This window comes from Larus michahellis, chromosome 4 (assembly GCF_964199755.1).
Source record: "Larus michahellis chromosome 4, bLarMic1.1, whole genome shotgun sequence".
Classification (NCBI taxonomy): Eukaryota; Metazoa; Chordata; class Aves; order Charadriiformes; family Laridae; genus Larus; species Larus michahellis.
Genome location: NC_133899.1, coordinates 73,449,392 through 73,474,894, shown reverse-complemented (window position 1 = coordinate 73,474,894; position 25,503 = coordinate 73,449,392). Strand labels below are relative to the sequence as shown.

The 25,503-nt window shown below is 45.6% G+C and overlaps 1 protein-coding gene across 6 annotated transcripts in view; it reads left to right on the top strand.

Moving 5' to 3' along the window:
- Positions 1–364: 364 nt before the first annotated feature.
- The window catches only part of C4H11orf24 (chromosome 4 C11orf24 homolog), a 36,039-nt gene continuing 10,900 nt past the window's right edge, over positions 365–25,503 (top strand). The window contains exons 1-4 of one of the 6 annotated variants that reach the window (XM_074585555.1): positions 365–553; positions 1,433–1,555; positions 2,170–2,329; positions 24,709–24,947. In XM_074585555.1, the coding sequence (XP_074441656.1) occupies positions 24,791–24,947 (157 nt within the window). In that variant the 5' untranslated portion in view covers positions 365–553; positions 1,433–1,555; positions 2,170–2,329; positions 24,709–24,790. Of the gene's footprint in view, positions 554–1,432; positions 1,646–2,169; positions 2,330–5,371; positions 5,394–24,655; positions 24,948–25,503 lie in introns of those variants that run through there. The other 5 variants (XM_074585554.1, XM_074585553.1, XM_074585556.1 and 2 more) reach the window with 5 other exon arrangements.

The window sequence follows — 25,503 nt, the reverse complement described above, 5'->3', positions numbered from 1 at the left end:
GGTACTGAGCCGGCGCTCCCGGCCGGCAGGCCAGCTCCGGCCGCCACACGAGCCCGGCTTTCGCACCACGGAGGCGGGTTGACGACCCCGGGCTGACAACACCCGACCCGGCCTCCCCCACCGCCGGCGCCCCCGGGCCCCTTCCTCCCCCAGCACCCCACCCCAAACACCACCCCCGCGGCATACGTCACTTCCGCGGCAGGTAGCCACGCCCCCAGCGCCGGGCTGTTTCCGGGGTGAAGAGCGTTGCTGCGCACGGGCACGCCCCGCCCCCGGCGCGGGCGCAGGGGGCGTGGCCGAAGGGAAGGAGGGTCGGGAGAGGGCGGGGCTTCAGACGGGAGAACCAATGAGCGGCGGCGGGGGCGCGCCCGGGGCGGGGCGAGGCGGTGGCATGTGGCGGGGAGCTGGGCGGCCCGGCTCCGCTCCTTCCCCGAGGGGGCCGCGCTGGCGCCGGGCGTGCGGCTGCCGCCTCCGCCGCCGGGGTTAGCGCCGCTTCCGCCCCGCTGCCCTGTGGCCGTGCCCTCCGCCGGTCTCCGCCGGTCTCCGCCACGTCGTGAGTGCGGGCGCGCGAGGGCTGGGCCTGGAGGAGCGGGGAGGTGGGGGGCACCGCGCCGGGGGAGCGGCGGCGCTGGGGGTCTCCGGGGCGGTGGGGCCGCGGAGCGGGTGTCGGTTTGAAGCGCTGGGGACCGCGGGGCGGGACGGGGACGGGTCACCGCGGCCTGGGAGGGAGGGGAGCAGGGGCTCCGCAGCCGTTCCCATAAAGTGACACAGAAGTTTGCAGATAAATTTGCAAATAAGTTGGACACCCCTCCCTCGCCCCTCTCCCCCCACCCCCAGCAGTCGTGGAGGCGATGGCTCCGCAGTCACCCCTTGCTCCCCTGCAGTGCAACGTGTCCCTGCCGGTAGGTGACTTTGTTCTTGGGGAGGTGGGAGTGGAGGAAACTCAGTTTTTGTTGCCGGGAAGAGAGCCCATTGACTCAGCAAGTAATTCACTGCCCGAAACGTAACATTTTTAGGCCCTGTGGGCCACCCCAGAAACGTGGTGTCTGTGGCGGATCGCCCTTATGCACGGCATCATGTAAAAATATGGATATGTAAAAATATCTTGCGTCTGAGTAAATAACGTCGAGTGTGTACCATTGAGATTACCTTTTTAAACGGAACCTGGCTCTGTGCGACGTCGTACTGAAATATTTGCCATCTTGTTGTACCGTAAGTAAAGGCTTTCAGTAGGTTTAACTGTCCCCTGGGCAATGTTTGCAAGGTGTCACCTGGAATCCTGTAAGCGGTAGGAAGAATAAATACTCTTCTTTGACCGAGCTCTCAAATGCAGCATCCTGTGGGGATGTTCTGTCATAGTGGATCTTCTTCTGGCAGATTCATCGAATCCCTTAACTTTCCCCTCTCCTGTCTCCCAAACTTTGTCTTCTAGGCTTGGCAAAGAAAAATCCTGTCTTAGGATCCTGTCAAGCAAGGTGCCTCGATGTCCTCCACGTTAGCTGACTGAATCCCTGCCAGGCTTGGTCATGTAACAGAAGGCTTGTTTCCTGATAAAGTGAGTTAACTGGCTGCTTACTGGAGGAACAAACCCATAGAAATACTGATTGTCCCCGCCTTGAGCTGAGTTGCAGCCTTGCTGGCTGAGGTAAACTCCCTGATAGTGAGCATTTGGTGCCCTTTAGACCTCAGGGGGTTTGTGGCTGATCAGTAGCTTTGAAAACCAGGCTGTAAGATGCATGTTGATGCAGTGTCTCTCTCAAAAGTGCATGTATTTTTGTATTAATTTTACTTACCTACCATAATCATCCCCTAATATATATGTTAATGCAGTCCATTACATGGTAATGGATAGTTTAGAAGGAATCTATCCATTTTTATTAGCTTTCCTGTCTGTAGTAGATTAATGCACTCGCTGCGCACGTTTGCTGCTTGATTCTAGTTTTTATATGTATATATCTAATGTATATATACACACATGTATTGTTTTAGTACTTTTCTGGGGGAAATTCCAGACTACATGCCTCTTTAACAAGTTGGTGCAGACATCTTTATTTTTTGTTTTAATTGTAAATTCCCTGATGGATTTATAAAACCATCTGCCAGAAAACAGACTTCGCATCTGGTTATGTGCTATTGAAATTCTAATTGGCACATCCGTGCAACCTTCAGCCTCTGCCTTCTCAGGGAAGACTCCTGGCACAGACTTTTCAAAGGCGATGGGAATAATTTGCAAGCGCAATTTCAAGCGTCAGTCATGAAGAACATCCATGCTGAAGGCCTGATAATGTATTTAAAACGTCTGGCTGCATACCCTGGTTTACAGGGTTAGGTAATGTAGCTACTTACTTTTAAATGTAGTAGCTGACTTTTTCAGTTGTACGTGACTGACTAAATTTTCACGGGAAAATGTCACAGGGACATTAAGGAATGGAGCTGTTTGTTTAAAGCAGAGCATGCTGGAAATGTCCAAAACTTTGCTTGGAGAAACCGTGAAGAATTGATTTGTTTGGGTAGAGTTTGCTGCCTCTGTTTGTTTTTTTTAAAGGCACGGATAAAGCTCTTATCCATGAAGCTTTTAGTATGCAGTTCTGATGTCTCCCCGTGCTCTGACACACAGTGTTAACCGAGCATACGTTCTGTGTATTGTCACCCGCGCTTGAACACAGCTTTGTAAATTGAAAGCGCCGTAAGGCAGGTCCAGCAAGAGTTTATGCCAGTGTATTTGTGGTGAAAAATTGCGGGCGACCTGGACGTAGGAGAAATGAAGTTGTTGCTCCACTGCGTACCCACGAAGCAGGTGTATCGCGGCAGCTGCTTCCATCCTACTGACGTGTGTGTTCTGAGTGATGCGGGGCTTATGGCTCAGAGCAGAGGCGCGGGTGGCTGGGTGTCATGCACATGCATTTTCTCACAGCCCTCGTCTCCATATGGAGATCTACATTGCCTGCGTGAGTGTTCTCAACAGCCATCCTCACATCCGTCTGCTCCGACCTGTTTCTGCTCTCATCGCTGGACCCCGCATATAAGCATGTTGAGGCACTGCTAATGTCTGCGTTAGATTTATCCCTGCCCTTTAATTGTTGCTTTGTGTTTGATACAAACTCCTAATACCAAGAGCAATTACGCACTGGGAAAGCCGAAGGAAAAAGCTGTCAATTCACTGGCACTTGTGTGTGGATCCTCAGCTGCTGTGCATTGTATGGCTCCCTTGCAGAGCGATGACAATCCACACTAGCTGGCCATTTGCCCTTTGAAGTATTTAAATTGGGATTGTATGCCTTTCTGAAGGAGATGTTCATCCCTACGAACACAGAGCTGGTACAAAGTTCTTTGTGCTGTAGATGATGCTGTAGATGATGCTGTAGATGATGCTGTAGATGATGCTGTAGATGATGCTGTAGATGATGCTGTAGATGATACAGATACCCTTCCCACCTCTTCCCTCACCCCACAGCACAGTAATCGCTGGATGAAACTCCACGGCTTATGCTGCACCAGGAGCCAAACTAGATGATCGTTGTGGTTTTTTTCCTCCTACCCTTAAAAGAAGTGGGAGGGCAGTATCCTTCCTGCGTGCGCTGTTGCTGGATGCCATCTGACACTGTGCGCTCTGGCTCAGCGAGGAGGTTGCGTCCCGTCCTCCAGGTGTAACCCTTCATCATACCCCACCCATCAGTGATACCCAGGGGAAGGACTCCTAAAGGGCTGTTGACTTTGTTGACTGGGAAGCCAAGAAGTCCTGTGCAGTAAACTGCTATTGAACCCTTTGTCTCAGGAGTGTAGCAAGCACTTAACGCATTCGTTCCTCCTGTGAATTCTGCTCCCTTGGGCTGAAGTTCAACAGCTTAGACTTGGAGGAGTCAGTGGAGCTTGTGAGTTGACAGATGGGGCGTAGGGGTGCTGCTGGCGCTGCAGGGACAGTAGCAATGCTGAAAACGAGTGCAGGCAGGGGCGCTTTCTTGTGCATTTTGGAAATGTTGTTCTCAGCTCCTCCAGCTTTTGACTGCTGGCAGTCCAAGGAGGTCACCATGCAGGTAAGGCGCCCAGGGTGCCTGTGGTACAGCAGTCTATCCAGGAAAGGACAACGTATCACCGGCATGTACGGGGACCCCCTTCTTGAAGAAATCTCTGCATGGACATTGCCACATGTTCCTGTGAACAAATTGCCCAACAAAAGCAAGTGGCAAGAAGTGCAGAAGTGGGTTTTAATGCTCAGCGGAACGACACGCTTGCCTCGCTGGTGTGTAAAGCAGCACTTCTAGCTGCTTGCTGTTGTGCTCTCTGTCTTCCTCATTGCTTTGGTTCTTTAAGTGTATTCGTGGAACCCCTGCATTTAGCTGATGGCTCTGCTGTTATTGTGATTATCACTGAAATGAGGTTTCCTCTGGGCAATTTTGAATGTCGATCAGCGTAGGTGCCAAACCTTCTGGCAGTCTTGCATTGCCTTTGCTGGCTTTGTTTTTCTTTGCTGTTGTGGGCTTGGCCGCAAGGGTCAGATCTTGGGTTTCAGTGCTGAGAGGTGGGGGTGCTACTGCACTGACCCCACGCTGGTGCTGTGCCGTGTCGTCGGGCGGGACAGGACTGAAACGCGGTCCCCGATGGCTGCGTTGTCGTGGTGGGAGAGCTCGTCTTCAGATGCACTTTGCAGAACGTGAGATCTCTGGAATGACAGTGTGTGAGCCTGGATTTTTCCATCGTGTCCTTTTCTCCCAGTTCACGTGATCCCCTGGCAACCATTTGGAAAGCGCATTGGGCGCCCGTTGGTTTGTTCGTTTTTTTTCTTGTAGGAAAATGTGGTGTGAAGAAAGGAGCGGAGGGCAGAGAGCCAGGGATTTGGGTACTGGTTTATTTGCAGCCAGCTGGACGGTCCCCCAATGCGTGTGGCAGGACCCACTGTCCATCTGTACATCATGCACCTGCCTGAGGAACCAGCTGCGTCCTCCATTTGAGTAGGAAGTCAGGTCTGCGCAGTCGGAGCGGGTTGCAGTTGCTCGCCCAGGTTAGCTCTGTACATCAGTTGCCACAGCTCCTGTCACCTTTGCTTGGGGAGTCTCAGTTGAGCTGTGTCCGCTAAAGGACAATTAAACTGCTCTGCAGATGTGCCTATGGAGTGTCCAAGCCCTCACAGCTACCTCGTTATTCCCTAAATACACAGAGAGGGAAAGTGAGGTTGTCCGTGTGCAAGGGCCATTTATTTTTTTCTTTTATTTATTGAGACATTCAACAAGTCCTCTTCACAACCATCGCTGCTTTTGCTAAGGATGACCCTCTTGCCCCTGACTGTCCAGGAGGGCGTTGGGATTGCCTTCCCTGAGCTCCAGCTGACTCGGTGCCAAGCCTGGAGAACTGACTGTTCAGCAAAACACTTGCGCGGCATACTTCAGATAGAGAAGGTATGCTGCTTTTAGATCTGTTTTACTAAAAAAAAAAAGGTGTGAGGGTCGGGGAAAAAAGTGATTTGATGAAATTTGCATTGAATTTTGCATGTATATTTGTGTTGGATTTATATTTGTTTGGCTTGGGGAGTCTTTGCCGCACTTTAACTAAATCTGGGTTTAAATCCACTTAAGTTAAACTCCCAATACAACTTGTGTGTGGAGACCAGGATGAAATCTCATTAATTTTAATAGGATTAAGCATGTTCTTTTGCTGAGTCGTCTTCTCTATCTTTCTTTGGCTTCTCTGTATTAAAAAGCAGGATAAACCTTTCCACTCTTCCTTCTCTTTGTGAAAATGCTTTGACAGTCTCAGAGAAGTGGCTCTCTGGTTGCATACAATAATATTTTACGCTTTTTTTTTCCCTATGCTTTGAGCTGTAGTCTTACTGTACCCAGGCTTTTATTGGCTTTTGCTTCCCCTAAAGGTGCAATAATTCCTGACAGCAAGAAAACAGTTACAAGTGTTTGTCTGGTAAGCTTCTACACTAAATTTTTTTTTTCTTTTGCTCCCTCTGGACAAATTTGAAACTGCTATGAAACAAGTCCATTATTAGAGGGAAATTTTGTACAAGTTATCAGGAACTTAAGCATGTGAGGGTAAAAGCCATCCCTATTCATGAAGCAGGAATAAATCAAAGAACAGGGAACAAAGGTGGAAGTGTTACGAATGCAAACTGATTGAAGGCAAATATTGGGGATCCATTTAAGATCAAGCAAGCCATTAATTGGGAGAGTAAGCTACTTTGTGCATTTGTGTTACCCCTTCGCTTCCTCGTTTCTCGCTGTACATCATCCCCTGAATCTTACTATTGGCTATTTTTGGTTTGTATGCGATTTATGTTATAGGAGGACTCCTCTTCCCCCTTCTTCAGAAAAGACAAACCCCACAGCAGGTATTTCTGGATGTTCCTGAGGTGCTTTTAATGACACTCTTACTAAATATATGCTTTCATAGGAAAAGTAGACTGTCTTGTAGCTCATGCACTAAGCTAGATTTCAAGAGACTCTATTTTCATTTCCAGCTCTGACCAGTTCCTCCTACAGCATTATGCAAACGTCTCAGTCTTCTCACGCCTCTCTTTTGACCCTTTGAGTTAATGGAGGGTTGGTCTATCTATCTCACCTATGCTCTGCTCTTTCAAACTGATGCCCTGTCATGCTATGGACTGACCCATATTACAAAGCTTGGGCTGGTGTCTCAGCAAGGCTCCTTTACATCATCATCCTTTTGATGAAACTTTACATCATCAGCGTATCTTTTTGTTGGCAGTACCATCTGGACTTAAGTTCCCACAGCTAATTAAAAAAGAAAAGTATGGTGGAAAAGAAGCTCTCTAATTTTTTTGCCGTAAGATAAATAGGAGATTGGCTTATTCGGGGGGTTAAGGATGGGAGTTTCTGGTGGGTGAGAAATGCCCAGTGATAAGTTTAATTTCTCCATGTCCAAGCAAAGAGCATTTACTCCCTAGATCTCTACCCACAGTAAATGGGTGCTAGTCTAATTAATAACTTAATAAACAATAAGTATTGCTATAAACACCTTTTCCCTGCCTTTCTCAGCTGTGCTGATCAAGGTTTTTTTCCTCCTGAGACCAGATTTCTTTTCAGTTATCATTTCTTCCTGTTTCCAAAGCTCTTTGTATCCTAGCTGATCTTGAAAGGTGATGTCACTAGGATTTCACAGCAATTTCTGTGAATCTTCATGTGGGTTTCTGGCACTCTTTGACCTTAAAAAAGGTCAAAAAAAGCTTAAAAAAAAAAAAAAAAAGGAGTAATGTGCTTCCCTCCTTTAAAAGAAAACATTCTGTACCCAGGTTCCATTTTTTAAAAAAAATTTAGTTTGGAAAATATCTCTTTCATGAGCATGACAGAAAGTGCTGGGACTGTAGGCATGACCAGCTGGTCTGAGTGTGAAAACTTGAGGCCAGCTTTGAAAAGAGCAAACATGCTCCTTCCTCAAGTGTTTGTTGTCATTGGTCCTTTTTGTTAATGCATTATGATTATCTAGAGCTTTATAAAATGTGCAAAACCTATTTAATCTTTCCAGTTCCTTTTTATAGCAAGGCTTTTGAAGGATAGTCACAGTAGCTTCCTTGGTTTGTGATACGGATGAAGTAGCGTCTTTATAACGTTTGCTTAGGCTGATGTAGAACTGCTAAGCCTGATGTATCTCAGATGCTTTCCATGCCTGGAAATGGCTTTGTTTGCAAGAGCAGCACCTCCTGTGTTGTCTCAATGTGGTACCGCTACGCAGAGCTCCTTTAGGAAGAAGTGCAAGTGCTGTGGCTGAAGACCACCTCTCACCTGATAGTGAGGTGGAGCATATGCCCTTGAAAGTGACAGTTCATAGAATCATAGAATTGTTAGGGTTGGAAGGGACCTTAAAGATCATCTAGCTCCAACCCCCTTGCCATGGGCAGGGAGACCTCCCACTAGACCAGGTTGCTCAGAGCCCCATCCAGCCTGGCCTTGAACACTTCCAGGGATGGGGCTTCCACCACCTCTCTGGGCAACCTGTTCCAGTGTCTCACCACCCTCATGGTGAAGAACTTCTTCCTAACGTCCAGTCTGAATTGTCCCATCTCTAGTTTTAATCCATTCCCTCTAGGCCTACCATTACCCAACATCCTAAAAAGTCCCTCAACAGCTTTCTTGTAGGCCCCCTTAAGATACTGGTAGGTCACTGGTAGTTCTTCCTGACACTGCATTAAGCCGTATCAAATGGCCATTAGCGTAGTCCATATGAACTGTTTCATTTCTACATTTGTGGAGGCTTCTGTTCTTGCGTTGGTGTTGTGACTTCTGTTCTGGGAGTCTCTCTTATGAGGAAAGGCTGAGAGCTGGGACGGCTCAGCTTGGAGAAATGAAGGCTCAGGGGGATCTTGTCTACGTATATAAACGCGTGAAGGAAGAGTGCTCTTTTCAGTGGTGCCCAGTGACAGGACCAAAGGCAATGGGCACAAACTGAAACACCAGAGGTTCCCTCTGAACATCAGGAAGCACTTTCTCACTGTGAGGGTGACTGAGCCTTGGCACAGGTTGCCCAGGAAGGTGTTGGAGTCTCCATCCTTGGAGATACTTAAAAGCCATCTGGACATGGTCTTGGGCAACTGGCCATAGGTGGCCCTGCTTGAGCAAGGGGATTGGACCAGATGACCTCCAGAGATCCCTTCCAACCTCAGCCATTCTGTGATTCTGTGAAAATTGTGCAGAGAGCTTCTTAAATGTCTAACTGGAAGTCATAACTCTGGCCAAATGACCTGGTACGAAATAAACTTCGTTTGCATGGTTTGTAGGTTTCCATGTCTCTAGAAGTGCTTCTGGTCTTTCTCATCTGAACTGTATGTCCACACACACCACTACTTCTGAGCCTTTATTAAAAATGGTGCAGTGGACATTCGGTCAGTAAGAGCTGAAGGACTTGTTCATCAGTCAGCTTATTGCGCTATGTTAGTGGACCTTAAGTGCATGAGACTATCTGCATGAGGTAGAAGCAGAGGTCTAGTCTAGTGCAGTATTGTCTTCAACAGTGATCAGTAGTATTGGATAGAGACATCTTCCAGCACTTGGTATCATAAGACCCTCTGGCAGTTCAGTTAAAAGCCAGTATGCTCCCACTGTTCCTCTCTCTTCAGATCTTTTGCGTATGTAGAATAGCAGAGGCCCCAGCACAGATCTCTGGAACTTCACTGGTGGCCACTTGTCCCTGTGAAAACCTACAGCTTCTTTCTGCTCTTTGTTTCCTATTCTAATCAATTACCAGTCCATGCAAAAGCCTTTGTACATGGCCAACAACATCTTAGTTTGCATTAGAACTTTGAAATGGTCCCTCACTAAAAACCTTTATACAAATCCATCTGTAATGAACAGCCTGAAAAACTTTAGATATAAAAGATAATTTCCTGCTACAAAAGCTGTGTTGATTCTTCCTGAAGCCAGGAAGCAAGGCAGTAATTGACACCAAGAACAATTATATCTTCATCTGTGATGGTGTTTTTCAAGGGCTGGCCAACAGGTTTACGTTTGTCTTGTAGATATGGCAGGATCCATGTGTTCTGGCTGCAGTGACCGTCTCTGAGATGGCTGCAGTAGGCATGTGCTGTGGCTGAAATACATCACTAAGAACATCTGGGACATAGAGGACACCTGGCTCTAGCAGGCACATTTTGGGCAGTGAAGCCAGCAGGGGAATGCAACGTCGTGAGTCTGTCAGTGGTTGCATAACTTAATTTTATGTAGGTCACAAGTTCCACTAGTTCTGCTAGACTTACGTATAAAGTTAAACATCTGCTTTGTGTTTTTGAAGAATTGCTGCCCAAGGCAGATATGTTGACATGGAAACAGCTGATAACATTCTTCAGGGACACTTGCTGCTTGAGTTTGAGAAGCATGTGGCCTGGATGGAGCTGTAATGCAGATGGCTTTTGTTACCAGCTGACTTGAAAAGCACGGAAGTTGGGTTTGTTTTCTGTTTAGAAAACAGCTTTTGGCTGGATCCAGTGTATTCATAGATTCCCATTTGTTGCTTTTCTGTGCGTTGCAAAAGGAGCGAGGATTTTTAGGCTTTGAAAATCTTGTAATGTCTAGAAGCTGGATATGCGTTGATGCAATGAAATCCATTTAGCGAATAAACAGCTGTAACAGAAGTGGCTTTCTGGTGCTGATGACCCATCCTCGTAAGGAATATCTGTATGAAAGAGAGTTTTAGAATAAAATATATACAGAAAATGCTGGTGAGGTGGGGGGTTTTGTGAGTTTTCGTTCCCCCCCGCCCACGCAGATTTTGGCAAGCAGGTCTTTCTGGGTGGTATGTTCTCCACTTGGTCTTTGACCCCTCTGAAAGTGGAAACAGATGTAATGCAAACAAGTGGGCAAGTTGTCCCCTGGGGGTTGACTGAAAACTGCAAACCCTTCCGCTAAATGAGCTCTTAGGTTATTGCATGTCTTGGGACAAATTTGTTTGCAGAACCATATTGAAATCAGGGAGTCTACACCTGCAGAGGTTCCTTCTGGAGTTAAAATACGCACTTCAAATTTGTGATGCATTCATTAGGTGTCCCAGTTTGAGGTAAAACAGCACCAACTTTCTGTTCAGTAATTTTATTTCTTACTAGGCTTCTTCTAACTCTCAGAAATTAACAGCATGTTGTGTCGAAAACAGTTCATTCTCCGAGTGATAAGACCACTGTTTACAGTCCGTGCCAAGGAATGGTATGCAGAGAGGCTCTTGCTTATACTTACTGTTACACCAACCAAGGTCAGCTAATTTTGTTTTTTGCCCTGTTGGAGGGTCGTAAAGGGAAAAGCATAGAGGGGTCCCACCTACAGGGAGGAGCGGACAGGACAGGTGACCCAAAATTGACCAACAGGGTATTCCATCCCATCTGCATCATGCTCAGTATAAAAGCTGAGGGATCAAAGGGTCGATGCTGTTTCTTCAATGGCTGACATCCAAGGAGGACCCTGTCTGTTCATCTGCCTTTGATCCCAATCGGTGTGTTCCTGACTCCAGCTCTGGAATCCAGTTCCCACCCGTCGCTGAGTCCAGTCTGGGACTTCCCCAGTGCCTGCTGGTGATGTCATCCTGGGAACTTAATATGGTTTTGTATATACTGTATATATTTCATTATTTTCCCTTTTATTTTATTATTAATGTTACATTAAAGTAGTTTAGTTTCTTCTAAACTCATAAATCTCTTTATCTCTCCTCCTCTTCTCCATGTACGAGAGGTTGCGGGGGGAGCATCTGTCGCCGGTCATTGGCCGATTTGGCCACAACCACGACATTGGGTATATCCCGTGGTGTGCTCAAGCATTCACATTTAGAGTTGCTTCTGAGCAAGATACAGTGAATGCCATCCAATGAACGCATACCAGTAACACTGGATTTTGTATGGCGATTCATCTGCACAAAGGATGTCTGGATGAAGGAGAGAATTTGTAAATAAAATACATGTACAAATTTATTTCAGTATTTTTCCCTCGTCTTCAGGAAAGTTATTGCCAGAGGGAAGTGAAGGAAATGTGCAGCGCCTTTAAAAAGCAGAGACTGAAATGGTGGGCATGCAGTGTAAGTGGTTAGAGATAGTTGATGTTGTAGACGTTAATATGCGAGAAGGGAGAGTTTTCTATCTTGGCCTATCAGTGATAGAGGGTTTGCTAAGCAAGATTTGATGCATAATTCCTCTTCAGATGGCTGTCATTAACAAACTAAACACACACAAAACAAAACAAAAAATCCAAACCCCCAAAAACCCAGCCCACGCTGCAAACATCTAATCCTCGCCGCAGGGCACTTTTTCTCCTCCGTTTTCTGCTTGGGCAGATTTACCTCATGATACAATTTCAGGCAATTGAAGTGAAAGTGCCCTCCTGTAAAGTGGCTCAGATGCTCCAGAAGCTGAGTGCTGAGACAGAAGCAGGTTTTTGTTGGGCTGCTGGTGGAGGCAGAAGCGCCGCTTTTTAGGGCAGAGGAAGCCTTTAATTTCTCCGCACTTGCAAATGAAACTCGTGAAGGTCCTTCCACTGAGCGCTAAAACTACTTGACTGTTCCGTTACAGCTAGGCTCTCAGGAAAATTAGCGAGTTTAAAGTGTGAGCTGTTATAATAACTTTGTTAAACCCTCCTGTGGGTGCTTGCGTTGTTTGAGATGCAGCTGCTGGGGGACATGGTGTCTCCTTGCCCTGCTGAAGCTCATGCTCCCTGTGTATCTCCGGCATCATCTCTCTGAACTGGGCCTCTGGACCTGGAGCAAAGCCTCTTCTGATGGAGAACTCTTCTCCATGAATGTTATCTGCATTCTGCCTTCTAAAGTCCTCCCGGTTACTTACTTTAGGATAAGAATTTATATACTTCCTGCTGGTGAAAAGGTGTCAGATAAAATGTCATCAGGCCTAGAGCTGTGTTTTCAGGTTATCTTATGCTTTCACTAAATACATAAATGTCCTGTAGCCAAGAACAGGTTGTGCAAATGTTTCGTGGATGATAACTACAGCTGATCGCTAGCTTTAGGTGCAGGCTAAACATGCTACGTAGTAAGACGTGAAACTTGGTCACAGCTTCTGGTCTCAGAGCAGTGCTGGCACAGTGTGCTGGTTGGACCTGATTCTTCCATAAGGTGGAGTGTGCCAAGTCGTTTCTCCATTAAAAGCAAATGCACCCTTTTTTTTTTTTTTTAGTACCGTTTAAAGAGGTACCTCCCATTTAGTACCCCTTTTAAAGAGGTGCTTCAGAGTTTGTTTAAAAAAAAAAAAAAAAAAAAAGAGAAGTAAACTGGAATTACAGAGGGGAGCTGAAAGAGCTGAGGGTTGTTGCCCAACATCCAGTGGAAACGTTTTTCTTTTTCTTGTTTGCTTATGTTTGAAAGTTGGTAGCTTTGTACTGCTGAAGCCTGATACCCACTGATTGTTAATGAAGAAGGTGAAAACCTGGCATCAGCTGCAGTCTTTCTGCAGGACCTAACTTTCTCTGCCTCTTTAATTTTTGGCCTTTTGGAAGTGAGCATTGGCATTAGGTTTACCAGAAACAGCTTGGGAAGTTGCTCTTCCAGCATCTTACTGAGATGGACACAGCCTTCCACAAAGGACCCTTCTTCCTCAAATCCCTTCTTTCTTGAGATGCTGGTTCTCCACTGAACTGACCCGAAATATAGAGGGAACCTCAAGAGAAGAGGAAACTGCTGGTCTTCTGACCCATGCAGTCACTTAAAAGATAGCTCTGGAGTTTTCTCTGATCTCCTTTGGAAACTTTCAGGTTTCTGGATGATTTTAAGAAGCAAATACACTTCCTAATAGTTAACAGTTATCATGCCAGAGCATGCATGATGCCACACTGAGGTTCCTGTCCTTCTGTACGGATGGCTGTGCTGCTTATGGGTCAGTTCTTGTTTACTACAAATTGCAGCTTTCAAGGAAAGCAGAATTGGTGCCTGTTCACCTTGTGTACCTGGCTCTAAACTGATGCGGTTTACTGGTGTGATTTACCACTGCTTTGTGGGTAGTTGAGCAGTCTCTAACAGGAGCAAGAGCAGCTGAAGAGGCAGGGGTGTGTTTATGGGACTTACGAGTTTATGGTCAATGGGGTTCTCCAACCTTCAAGTTGGACTTCTTTGCCTGAGGTCTAGTTCTGAGGATCCTAACCTTGCTTTAAAGGATGAGGCTGAAGAAGTGTCATACCTCAGCGCTGGCCACTGGGTCCTCGCTCTTCTGCATTTATAACCTTTTGTCATTACAGGCTTGCAGAGACTCTAGCAGCAAACTGGATTTGGAGGCAGGACGTGCATGTTAATTCAAGTGTGAATTAATTAATTCTTGGCATGTCTTTCGTTTTGTATCTGATTTCATTCAGTCACAGCCTGTTCCACCTCTTGTTTCCTGACCTATGATGGTGTTCTGCTGTGATCTGATGATATCAGACAGGTTTGTACTGGATTACGTTGGAGCCAAAGTCTTCAAAACACCATTCAGTGTATTGAAGCGAGCAGTAAGAGTTGCTAGCGGTAAGCGAGCTGTACTTGTAGTGTGGCTTTCACATGTTTGTCCTTATCCTTGTTTTTGTTGTCCATGCTTGGACAACCTCCCCCTGGCAGTCTCTTGACCTAGATAATGTACGCCGAGCTCGTCTTTGGACCAGGGTGGGCTGTTCTTGCTGGTATTTTGGCTTTTCTAGTTCACTGTTCCCCTCGTTACAAGATCAGAGCATCTTTGGCATAAAATCAGTAGCCAGAAGTTTCTAATGGGTTCAGTCTGTGCTGCTGCTTTTAGGTCACAACTTCTGGGGGAGTAAGAATAACTTCTTTCTTTGGTTTTGAGCCCAGGTGTTACAAGTTGAGAGAGAAGTTTCAACTTTGTTTTTTTTCCATATTCTGTTGCTGTACTGCTGAGCAAAAATTGAAGACTGAGATAAGCGTGGAGGCATTCAAGAGTGCTTCAGAAAATATCTGTATTCGAACGCCATTTGTCCAGTAAAATACAGAACATGAGAGAGATTATGGGTAAACATGCAGTTTTTTCACTTCATGTCTTTGGTATAAGTTAAACTGATGTTTGTGGTAGTTCTAATAGCTCTTGGTGAGCTGCTCTGCTGACTCTCTGTAGATGCCCGTGGTATTCAGGTAACCATATGGAACAGTTTTGGAGTCCTCGTTAGCAGCATCAACTGGATAGACTGTGCATATCGAGCTCAGAAAGGTTCAGAAGAACCTGCTACTGACGGTGCAGTCCCTCTTGCACGAATAAGGGGCACTTTCTATAAAGACATTTGTACTGAAAAAGGTTTGAGGAGCTCAAGCCAAGCTTGTTTTACTTTGGCCTATTAATCAGTTAGCATCAGGACTCAAAACTTAAATGAGTTCCTCTGAAACTGAAAAGAGGGAACCTAGAACAAGGTAGGAGAGCACAACTGGAGCCCTGTTGCTGCCTAGGAGACACAAGACCCAAGAGCTGGACTGAAGCACTTCTGCAAATGCTGCCTTGGCAGCCATGGACATCCATGAGAGTAAGGAGAGGGAAGGATGTTTTTTCTCTAGGTTCTGATGACCCAGAGGTTTAAATTTAGGTTGGTGCGTGACTTGAAGACTTACTGGCTGTGAAGAACCTGCCAGAGGGAAGGCCAGCAAGGGTGAAGAGAGCTGCTGCTGCATTCAATGGTCTCTTTGTTAGGGAAAAAATAGACTTGGCTAAGCTTCCCCACCCACCCTGCCCTGTGATTTCCACATCTTTCAAGCTGTCAAAATCACAAAGCAGGGAGGCATGTGCCAGCAACCTTCATCTGGTATTGCTATAAACATCTTCCTGGCTTGGACAGTTTGGGAAGGATCTTTTGATTTGAGCCAAATTATATATAGTGAAAAGCTTGACAGTATCATATTATGTTGTGATAAGCTGGAATGTTTTTGGGGTTTTTTTGCTGCATCTTGCCTGGCAGACGTTCCGTATAAAGCTACTTTTGTTTTGTACCTACAATTGTTAGCTTAAAAAGAAGAAACCTCCGACAATCTGGAAGCCTTCAGGTTGTTTTGCTCATGAGGATAACTGGAAGTGGAGGCACATATCTTGTGACTTTATTTTTTTTTTAATGTTTTTTTTAATTTCCATATTTCAGGATATGCACAAAGATCCTACTTCCTTGCCTACTTCCTTTCTTCCTTGGAGAAAGAGCCAAAAATGCTTTCTTTCCTTCCAGGTCTTTTAGCACTGAGGGGAAGTTCCTCCTTCAGTCATTGCACTGGGACCATATTTTGGCTGTCCAGGCTCTCTGATCTTTATTCGCCGTTCCTAAGCTCTCCAGAGCATTGCCTGATGCTTTTGTAACATATGGTGCCATCGCTGCCGTGCGTAACCCTGCTCAAAACCATGCACAGGCTTAACTTCCTGAGGCAGAACCTTGTGTTCTGGATGGAGACGTGTCTTCTGTTTCTGCATGCCTAAAATTAGCATTACAGCTACATGAACCTATAGAGGAGCATAATGATTTCTCAAAAATATCTGGAGTGAAAGATAGCATTGCAGCTATCAACTTCAGTGATAGTTAACTTGACCTGTATTGCCAGGAAATTGCTGACTGCGGTAAAATTCCCCAGGGCAGGAGGTGGGTGGGTGACCAGACTTTAACACATTGGCAGTTTTATTTGCTCCAAAAAGTAACACTTGGTTAATTGTACCTTCAGGCTGAAGTCACTGCTTGTTTAAGTCTCTGTTAGCTCCAGACTTGGCAGTTTTGAATTTAACAGCACCTCAGACACAGTTTATTCCTGTGCTGCGTGTGCGCTGTGCTGGTTCTAGCTTCTAGTGACGTCTCTCAGCAAGCGTAAAGCACCCATGCTGCAGAATACCTGCTTCGGCAGACACTTGCGGAAACCAAAACCATGAGCTTGCCTTTTACTTTTCTTGCTCTCTTGTGCTCTGTATTAGCTCAGTGGCTGCAGAGGTCATGTGGGAACCCACTGGGATGGTTCCTTTGAGGGTCTTGTTGAAAGCTGTTTAATTTGAAACACGTGGTATGAAATACCCTGCGTATGATCTCCTGTTCCCATGAGACCACCGCATGTCTGAAAATCTGCTAGCTGCTTTGGGTGTGGATCAGACCAGGGAAGGTTGCAGTTGAGCCATAGTGCACATTTTTTATTGCTTGGAGGTATTTTTGTTGACAGATTTATTGGCCAGTCACAGCTTTATGCAGTTAGCCTTTGGCACTTCATTTTTCTTTATGTTAAAACTGGATTGTTTCACATATTCCAAAACAAGCCACGTTTTCATAAATGAAATAGCTGTGTGGCCATTTTTCACAGGAAAAGCATCCTGCTGAGTAGTACTTCTCACCATCTGAACTGCAGAACATGGCACTAATATGAGTGAGAAAGGATGATGGATGGGTGATGCTGTTTTGGGGCTTTTAGGCTTTAACATTTATTTTCTCAGAGACAAAGTGTGATAGACATGAAGCCTCAACGGTGCCAGCGTGGGCTGCCCTCGTTAGTGGGGTAAGAAATGCATAAGCTGTCTGCCTTGTGCCCTGAGAGAAGAATACGGGTGGGGAACTGAAGCACGGGAAGATGGAGATGGGCAAAGCTGGTAATATTCAAAACAAAACTAACCAAAAAAGCCCACCCACAAAACCCACTGTGGCTAAATGTACCAAAGATTGTCAATCTGTGGCCTTGCATCACTTCCATGGGAAGTTGGAAGTGGGGAAGGAGCCTGGGCTCAGATTGTGTCACTGTCAAATATGGGGTCTAAACACTAAAAACCTTCTTCCTCTCTGGGTTCCTGGTAGGGAAAGGAAAATTGAGCAAGTTGCTGAAAATCTTGAGCCTGAAGGATATACATCACTTTAATATCTGTGTGAACGAGGTCTGCTGTTCAGAGCCTGCAATTAATCCACCTCTTGCCTGGAAATGGCTTTCCATTTCTCTTGTGGGGAGCATGGTGGTGGTGACCTGGCAGAGCTGCTGTTCCTCCTGAGCTTTGCACGGCCTTGGCCCCGTGTAACATAATGTGCCTTGGTCAGCATGGGGCCTGAAGTGCTTTATACTTGTGAAAGTTTCATGTGTCGGCTAAGTCCAAGTGTGATCACATTGTTTCTCAGCAAAACTTGGCATTCCTCCTCTTTGAAAGAAAGAGAGTTTAAGGTGTTTGTTCTATTCATGCAGAGCATCTTGAAAGTCCTGGTCTATTATGTTTGGCCATTTATGAGCAGAAGAACAGATTTTCTTGCAGAGAGTAATATTTCTTGCAGAAAGCAGCTGGAGAAATACTTTAGCAGCTGCAAACTTCTTTTAAAAAGCACTTTTTCCACACCAGTCTTCCAGAGGATGCAGCAACCTTCTCAGAGACTGTCTGCTCAGTGACATTGAATTGTTCCTTGCTCTCTGGCTTAATAACTCCCATCTAAGTTGGTCAAATGTGAATCTAGAGGGTGTGTTGGGTGCGCTGAGCCAAGGATACTGTCTCTGTTCCTTTGACTTCATCGTTTGCAGCTGCTGGCATCTTTTGGCTCATTCCCTGAAGCTTGTAGATGCTGCTGGAGGCACCACAGTCACCTTTCCTGTGGAGTGTGTGTCATGCAGATTGATGGGAGGTTCAGCCATAGATGGGGATTACACCACAGACTGAAGGAGGTGGTTCATATTTAGGGATGTTGTTCCTAACAGGTTCCAGTGTAATGCAGGCTCTGTGGACTTACTGGCTTTGTAGGATTTTTTTAAATCTCTTTTTGTGGACATGTATCAGGAGAAACATCAGAAAAGGCAGCAGCGGACCAAACCGATGTCCATCCAATACCCTGTTCTGCCTGCTGTAGTGAGGAGTGTGCCTGCTAATATGGAGGGATGTGCCAGCTCTTCCGTAATACATGGCCAGCTGTGTGGTGTTACGCTCTGAAGAAGTGGTGTGGTAGAAGGAATATAAGTGATGTTCTTCCAGACCTGGGCTGGCAATGTTTCTTCTCCAAATCACATTTTGGAACATGTGGAACTTGTGTCCTACTGTTGCAGCAGATCAGCCTCAAATGCTCTGCTGGCTTCATGTCAGCCCCAAGGGTTTGTCAGATCCAGCTTGTTGGTCACCATCCTAGCCTGGCTGATGTACTCATGAGAAGTCTTGGTGATTTCTAGGTACATTTTCCTTCAAAACTCCTTCTGAAAGTATGGAACTGTTCGTGTCCCACCTCAGTCATCCTCCCAGAGGAGCATTTTGTTAATACTGGAAATGGTGAGGGCATGGAGAACCTGTATTTGGGCAGCAAATGGACTTTTGACCATTGTATCCTGGGTTTTCTAAGGTATTGGTAATGCTTCACGCTGTGCAGGCATCCAGGGAAGCCAAAGGAACTGTGTCGAGACTGGGGACCTAGTAATGCATTCCCCTGTAATATCTAATGCTTCTCTGCTTCACAACCTCTGTTGGGGTCATTCTTCATTGTTGATAGCATGTGACGCTTTGTAGAAACAGCTTTGTAACTTGCCGTTAACCTTCTTTGGGAGCCAAAGGATTTTAATGGCTCTAAAGCTGCTGTTCAGAGAATGATAGAACTTAATCTGGTTGTGCTCAGCTGACAGTGGGCCAGCCTCATGTGCCTTGGTGCTGGCCCTTCTATCTCCAGACCTTTCTACGTGTGCAACTTCAGCCTTGGAGATAAGCTTGGGAAGCCAAATACTTCTCAAGATTGCAGCACGGATTCCCTGCCTCCTGCGTTCTAGCCTCAATTCACAAAATGAGATGTGCTTGTCTCCCCGTAGCAAAATCTGGTTTAATTCTGTTTTTCTGAAGAGTGAACTATAGAACTTGTTTCCAGAGCTGGCAACACATGAAATGATTATCAGAAATGGCGAGTTGAAAACATGCCTTATGTCTTCTTAATTTGATGGGACAGTAGCATCGTTGTCAGCAAAAGGTATTCCACCCTTGTTTTCCCTGCTTTGTTGTTATACTGAGGATAGAAGATTTCTTTGCAGCTCTTTGACCTTATTTCATGCCTAGTCCATGCATGCTTGTAAGTATGAGTTTTGGGGCAGTGTCTGCTGGCTCTTTGATGACAGCTCAAAGGAGCATGTGTTGCCCTAAATGATTTGCTTTGCTCACTTTGTACCTGTGACCTCTAACATGCACAGTCTTTCTTTCCATGTTTTTTTTTGTCTGGTTCTACATCTCTCCTTTTGCCTTGGTGTAGCCCCTGCATGCACCTTGCAGCTGCTTAACCAGGAGCGACTGAGGCTGGCTGGGAGGGCATGGAGGCAAGGGGGGGTTATATTTGAAAGGCTTCACTCTGCTCTTACAACATCACCTTAATCAATGTCTTTTGAAATAATGCTTTGAATTATTTTTTTTCCCCCACAAATTCCTTGTCTTGAGCACAGGGAGGTCAGCAAGAAGGGAGGAACGCTTCTGAAACCCAGCAGGCAATGCCCTCTGGGGGGGTGTAGACATTGCAGAGTCATCAGTCATTTAGTTGTTGATTCAAAGTTATTCTGTTTTTTCAGTGGGCTTGTTCCCTGCTGAGTTATAGCCACAGATGGTAAAAGTAAACTTTGCACTTTTCAGAGTGTAGTCCTTTCCCAGATTGTATTTGTTGCTGTCTTTTGTGGTTTGGTTTGGCTTTTAATTTCCCTGGGGATGCCATACAGATGGAGAAGGTAGTGCTCAAAGAGTGAATTTTGCCCTTATTTCTGAAAATTACTTCTGATGAGAACAGTAGTGTTCATCTCTTCCTTCGTGTTGTCTCCAGCAGCCAGAGGATGGTTTCTTCTGGGGAGCGACATGATCTGGAGAAGAAGCTTTAGCTGGTGCTTTTCTGGGCTGTAGGTGTGTGGGGTGGGTGCTTGGTGGGGTCTCAGAGTACAAACGGAACCATGTGGGACTGGCTAGAAGTGTGATGGGAAGGCAGAAATAAAGCTTATTGCTTGTAATTATAAAAGGCAGTAGTTAAGTTGGGAAAAGTGACCTGCAAGTAATTGTGACTCTTGTTCTGGATGTATGGGATTGTGCTAAGGTGGACGAGGCCAAAAAAAACCAACCACCCAACCCTTAGCTGGAGGTTGATATTGAATACAGCATGCCAAGCGTCGTCTGGGCTGCATTAAGGTATGACTGCATCTGGTTATCCCCTCGCTGGTCTTGGAAACGTTTGCTTGTCTGCAGTACTTGCAGTCTGTGTATTGTGTTTGTCTACTTCACACACTCACTCTGCAATTCATAAAGGGTTTTTTATAATTGGAAAAAGAACATTTAAAATTATTGTAAGTTTGTATTTAGCGCCTTGGGGGAAGGATTATCATTTGTCCCCTGAGGAGACCGTGCTTAGTGAGAGGGAAAAGAGGAGACAAACCTTTTGTGTTTGAGCTCGGCGTGTCCCCCGTAACTGATGCTGGCCTAATCCCGACAGGCTACCAGGTGCTTCAGAAGAGGTGAGAAGCATTTATTGGGATTTTGCTTTCCTCTGCAGCAGTTGGAGTCAAGTGGGACCAAAGTCAGCTGTGATTTCTGGTGGGTTAATGTGGTTGGGGATACAAAGCATCTCTGTGCATAGGGGACAGCTGGCCACGTTAATGCAACAGCTTCTAGACACTGGGTGTGATCAACATTTGATCTTACAAGTATATATATATCTTACAAATATACAAATATATGTAGTTCTTGGGTCAGTTGAGATTAAGATTATTTCATTTGTCCTAAAAAAATGAGATTTTAACTATAACAATAATTATAGTATTTATGGATAGATATAATGCTGCTACGTCTGCATTTCCAAAATGCAATGGAAGATGTTTATTCTTGGGGGGTTGGGTAGCATAACTGCAGAAGCGTTAGTAAAGGTAGGAAAAAACCCACCTATAGTAAGAAAGTGCTCTGTTCATATTCATTGATGTTATTCTTTACTATTTTCTTTAAAACAGAAGATGCATACGTTATTGCACAGCCAATTCATTCTCAGGGTCACTTCTTAGGCTATAAAATATTGCTTCTCGTAAGCCTTTTACCTTGAAAAGGGACAGCAAACATAAGCTGGACTGTCTTTAAAACATAAAATACAAAATTTACCCTTAATGATCTATTTTTGTCTTTTTTTTTTTTATGTGGATTAGATACTGCTTGCTGAATATCTGCCTGTGACCTGTGAACTTTACAAAAAGTGCCCTTATTTCTGTATCACGTGGTGGGAGTGCAGGTTGACAAATGATACTCTGAGTGTCTTGGTGAAGTACCTACAGGGTCCATGAGGGAACACAAATCACTTGCTTTAAGTTGAAGGATTCAGAGGTTAAAGCAAATTTTTGCAGCCTGTCAGCAATCGGGATCTGTCTGCTCTAGGAAAATCTCTTGTGGGCAGAGTATTTCACATATTCCCTTGCTTTCCCCTTGCTTCCAGTCTCGTCAGCTGGAGTTTTCAATGGTTAAACTACTGCGTACGCTAAGAGCGTGCTAAAGTCTTAAGACAAATTTGTGTAAGTGCCTTGTAATTCAGAGCAGTGGGAAAAGTACTGAAGTTATCTTGGCTGAATAACACAAATTCATATTACCAAGTCCCTTTGGAAAACATGGGGCTGCTTTCCTGGAGCAGGTGATGCCCATGTACCACGTTGCGGGGGCTACAGTTGTGTATCGCACAGGTCGTCTCCTCTCCTGCGCCGATTCTTTCAAGCCCTGCTAACGTGCCCTTGGAAGAGCAAGTGATGAGAAGGAAGGAGCAAAGTCGGTCTGCCTTGTGCCTGCGCAGCGCGAACTGGGAGACCCCAGCGAAGCTGGTGCTGGCTGGGTACCAGGCGCAGTCTCTGGTACACAGGACTAGATGGGGCTGGTGAGCTGCCTTTCGCCGCCAAGACTTCTATTGTCAGGTCAGACATGGAAATATTTCCAGCTGCCAGGTGGGATGACCCAAGTGTGAACTTTTGGCTGCAGTGAGAAACCTGCTCGCGCAAAACGAGTGTGGTGCTGTGCACACTTATTTCAGGGAGAAAGCTGCAGAGGAGTGCGGGAGCTAAGGCCAGCGTTTCATGTACCCTACACTCCGGTCCTTTTAGGCTCCCTTGCCCTCTGGGAGAGCAGAAGATGTAGAAATGCTCCATCTATTTTCAACAGGCAAAATAACTCTTTTTACTAGAATAAATAAAAGGTCAGGAATCATAGAATCATAGAATGGTTTGGGTTGGAAGGGACCTTAAAGATCATCTAGTTCCAACCCCCCTGCCATGGGCAGGGACACCTCCCACTAGACCAGGCTGCTCAAAGCCCCATCCAGCCTGGCCTTGAACACTGCCAGGGATGGGGCAGCCACAACTTCCCTGGGCAACCTGTTCTAGTGGCTCACTGCCCTCACAGTAAAGAACATCTTCCTAATATCTAATCTAAATCTACCCTCTTTCAGTTTAAAAACATTACCCCTTGTCCTATCACTACACTCCCTGATAAAGAGTCCTTCCCTGTCTTTCCTGTAGGCGGCCTTTAAGTACTGGAAGGCTGCTAGAAGGTCTCCCTGGAGCCTTCTCTTCTCCAGGCTGAACAACCTCAGTTCTCTCAGCCTGTCTTCATAGCAGAGGTGCTCCAGCCCTTCGATCATCTTCATGGCCCTCCTCTGGACTTGCTCCAACAGGTCCATGTCCTTCTTATGTTGGGTGCCCTAGAGCTGGACGCAGTATTCCAGGTAGGGTCTTACAAGAGCAGAGTAGAGGGTCAGAAATGCTCCCTTTATCTGCCCCAGGGCCTGAAAGCGCTCTTCTTATTTTGGGGAGGAAGGAGGCTTTGAGTTCCTTAGGGAACTTGTAGGGTGACTAGGGATGCTGAATTCGAGGCACTGCATTTTAGCATCGAGTTTAGTCCCCATCTTTGACTCTTTGGTAGTCCTGTATGTTGTGTGTCCTCTGCAAAGCTTGGGGTAGCTGTTTATATTTCACCCTTTTTCAGGCAAGGTGGTTTTGAGGCTAAAACTCTGTTACTCTGTTCAGGGCTTTAGGACGTACAGTAAGGAGGAAAGTTTGGAAACAAAAATTTCATGGTATGAAGCATCAAAATGTTGCAATGTGGGAGTCAAAGCTAATAAATGTTATCTTAGGCTTTCTTGGAGGGGGAAAAAAAGGCTCTTACGAAGATTCTTCAATTCACAAGCGTGGTTGCGACTGGAGTTGAGAGCTCAGGGTGAAACTTCTTGGATGGATGGCTAAATCAGGGTGTTACGTGTGTTACTGATGACTGATGTTGGATGATTTTCATTATGCTATTTATACCATTCATGCATGCTGCTCATTCTGTGGTGTGAACTGCTTTTGTGTCTTCAACTGCGGTCACCTCTGAGATGTCACGCAAAGTTGAATCTCAGCACTTTCTGAAGGCCATGACGTTTCTCTTCATAACTGCAGGATGAGGACTCAACCTTGCCTCATTGATAAGGAGGAGTGTTGCCCTTTAAAAACTACTTAGGGAGGAGACTTTCAATCGGTCTGGTTCAGGCTGAACTGTTTGGAAGCCCATATAAAGCTTTAAAAAGTCTTCAAAACAACAGAGTAAATCCAGGTAGAAGCTGATGAGCTGCCCTGAAGTCAATGGGAGCTGCTCCAGTGACTTCAAGGATGAGAGCCCATCCATTGGTGGGACAGTCTCTTGTGTGTGCTTTGGTAATGAAGAAAAGACATTGCCTATTTATTGTTTTATGTGGGGAAATGAAAGCTTACTGTGGGTGTGAATCTTCTTCAGTAACAGGTGATGTGTCTGCGTAATGTCTTGGAAGAGGTGAAATATTGGCTTTTGCTTATTTTCAATCAAAGTTGTTTGGTTTGGGTTTGTTTTTTTTTTTTTAGCTTTTTGCAATGAGCAGGAAAATCAAAGCAGGAATCGACTAAGGTTGATGCTTGGTTTTGACTAACTTGGTGTAAAGGCAGGGCCAGGACTGTGGTTCCCCGTGTTATCAGCATGCTCGAGCTGGTGCAAACTGTTCTGCTGAGCCTGGGGACAACACTACAGAGTGTGTGAAAAGGCATCATGTCTCTGCTGCCGTACACCTGTGGGCTTTGAGTGGCTTTGTACACGTGGCTTTTGACTTGAGCTGCTCGCTGTTGGGGCCTGAGGGAAGAAGAACAAAGTACCCTTTATAAAGAAAGAGCCTCTCAGTGAATTTGGGAATGGTCTTTTCTTTTCCTGCCTCTGCGTTGTTACCTGTATGTTGTGCGTAATGTTACTTGCCTGCCTTCTGTATTTCTTTTTCCCCATTCCTGCTGATAGGAGTGTGTTTAGTAGAACACTCTTGATATAAATTGATCTTTTTTTTTTTCTTCTTTTTTTAATAGGTATATTGCAGTGGATCTGAAAGTGATATAAGAAAGAATTGGTCCCGGGAAGAGAAGCCTTCCTGCAAGGCCAACCCTGAAGATGTGGACTGCCATTGTATTCTTCCTGCTGATTTCCTTCTGTATATGTGAACACAGGTTTTCTGTCCTGAAAGGCAGAGGAGTCCACATAGTGCAAATAAACAGACTTACAACTGAAAAGCAGTGCAGGCAGGCTTGTCGAAGCCCAGGTGCTTCAGGTAAGGTTCTTGTCCCTTAGCTGGAATTCCAGCTGGGTTTTCTGTTCCTTAAAGGTCTCCTCTGCTCCCCTGACAACTATCTTTCTTCATTCCAGTTGTTTACAGGCATTTACAGTTATGGCTTCTCTCTGCAGTCCTGTGGTGCTAAAAAACTTATGACAGCTTTGGTTAAATTGAATCCAGAACAACCATTTCCCAGGGCCCTGCTAGCTTCTGTAAGAAAGAACATGCATGTGCGCTTGGTGTGCACTGGTAGCGTGCAAACAGTGTTAGGTCACTTGACTTGAAGAATGATTATTCCATGCTGCCAGATGTTTGCAAGTGAACAGTGCTGTTGTAGACAGCTGCACCGGAATGAATGGTCTTTACTCACTGGTATTTATGTGTGTTTTTTCTGCCTTAGAAGAAACCGGTTGTATTCTGCAACCAAGCAGAGAGTTAAACAAGTCTGGGGAGATGAGAGCCTTCTGCTGTCTACCTCTGAGATGTCTTCAAAAGCATTGAACTTCTTAATGAGTCTTTCAGAGTTGTCCTTATGAAGGTCCCTATCTTATCT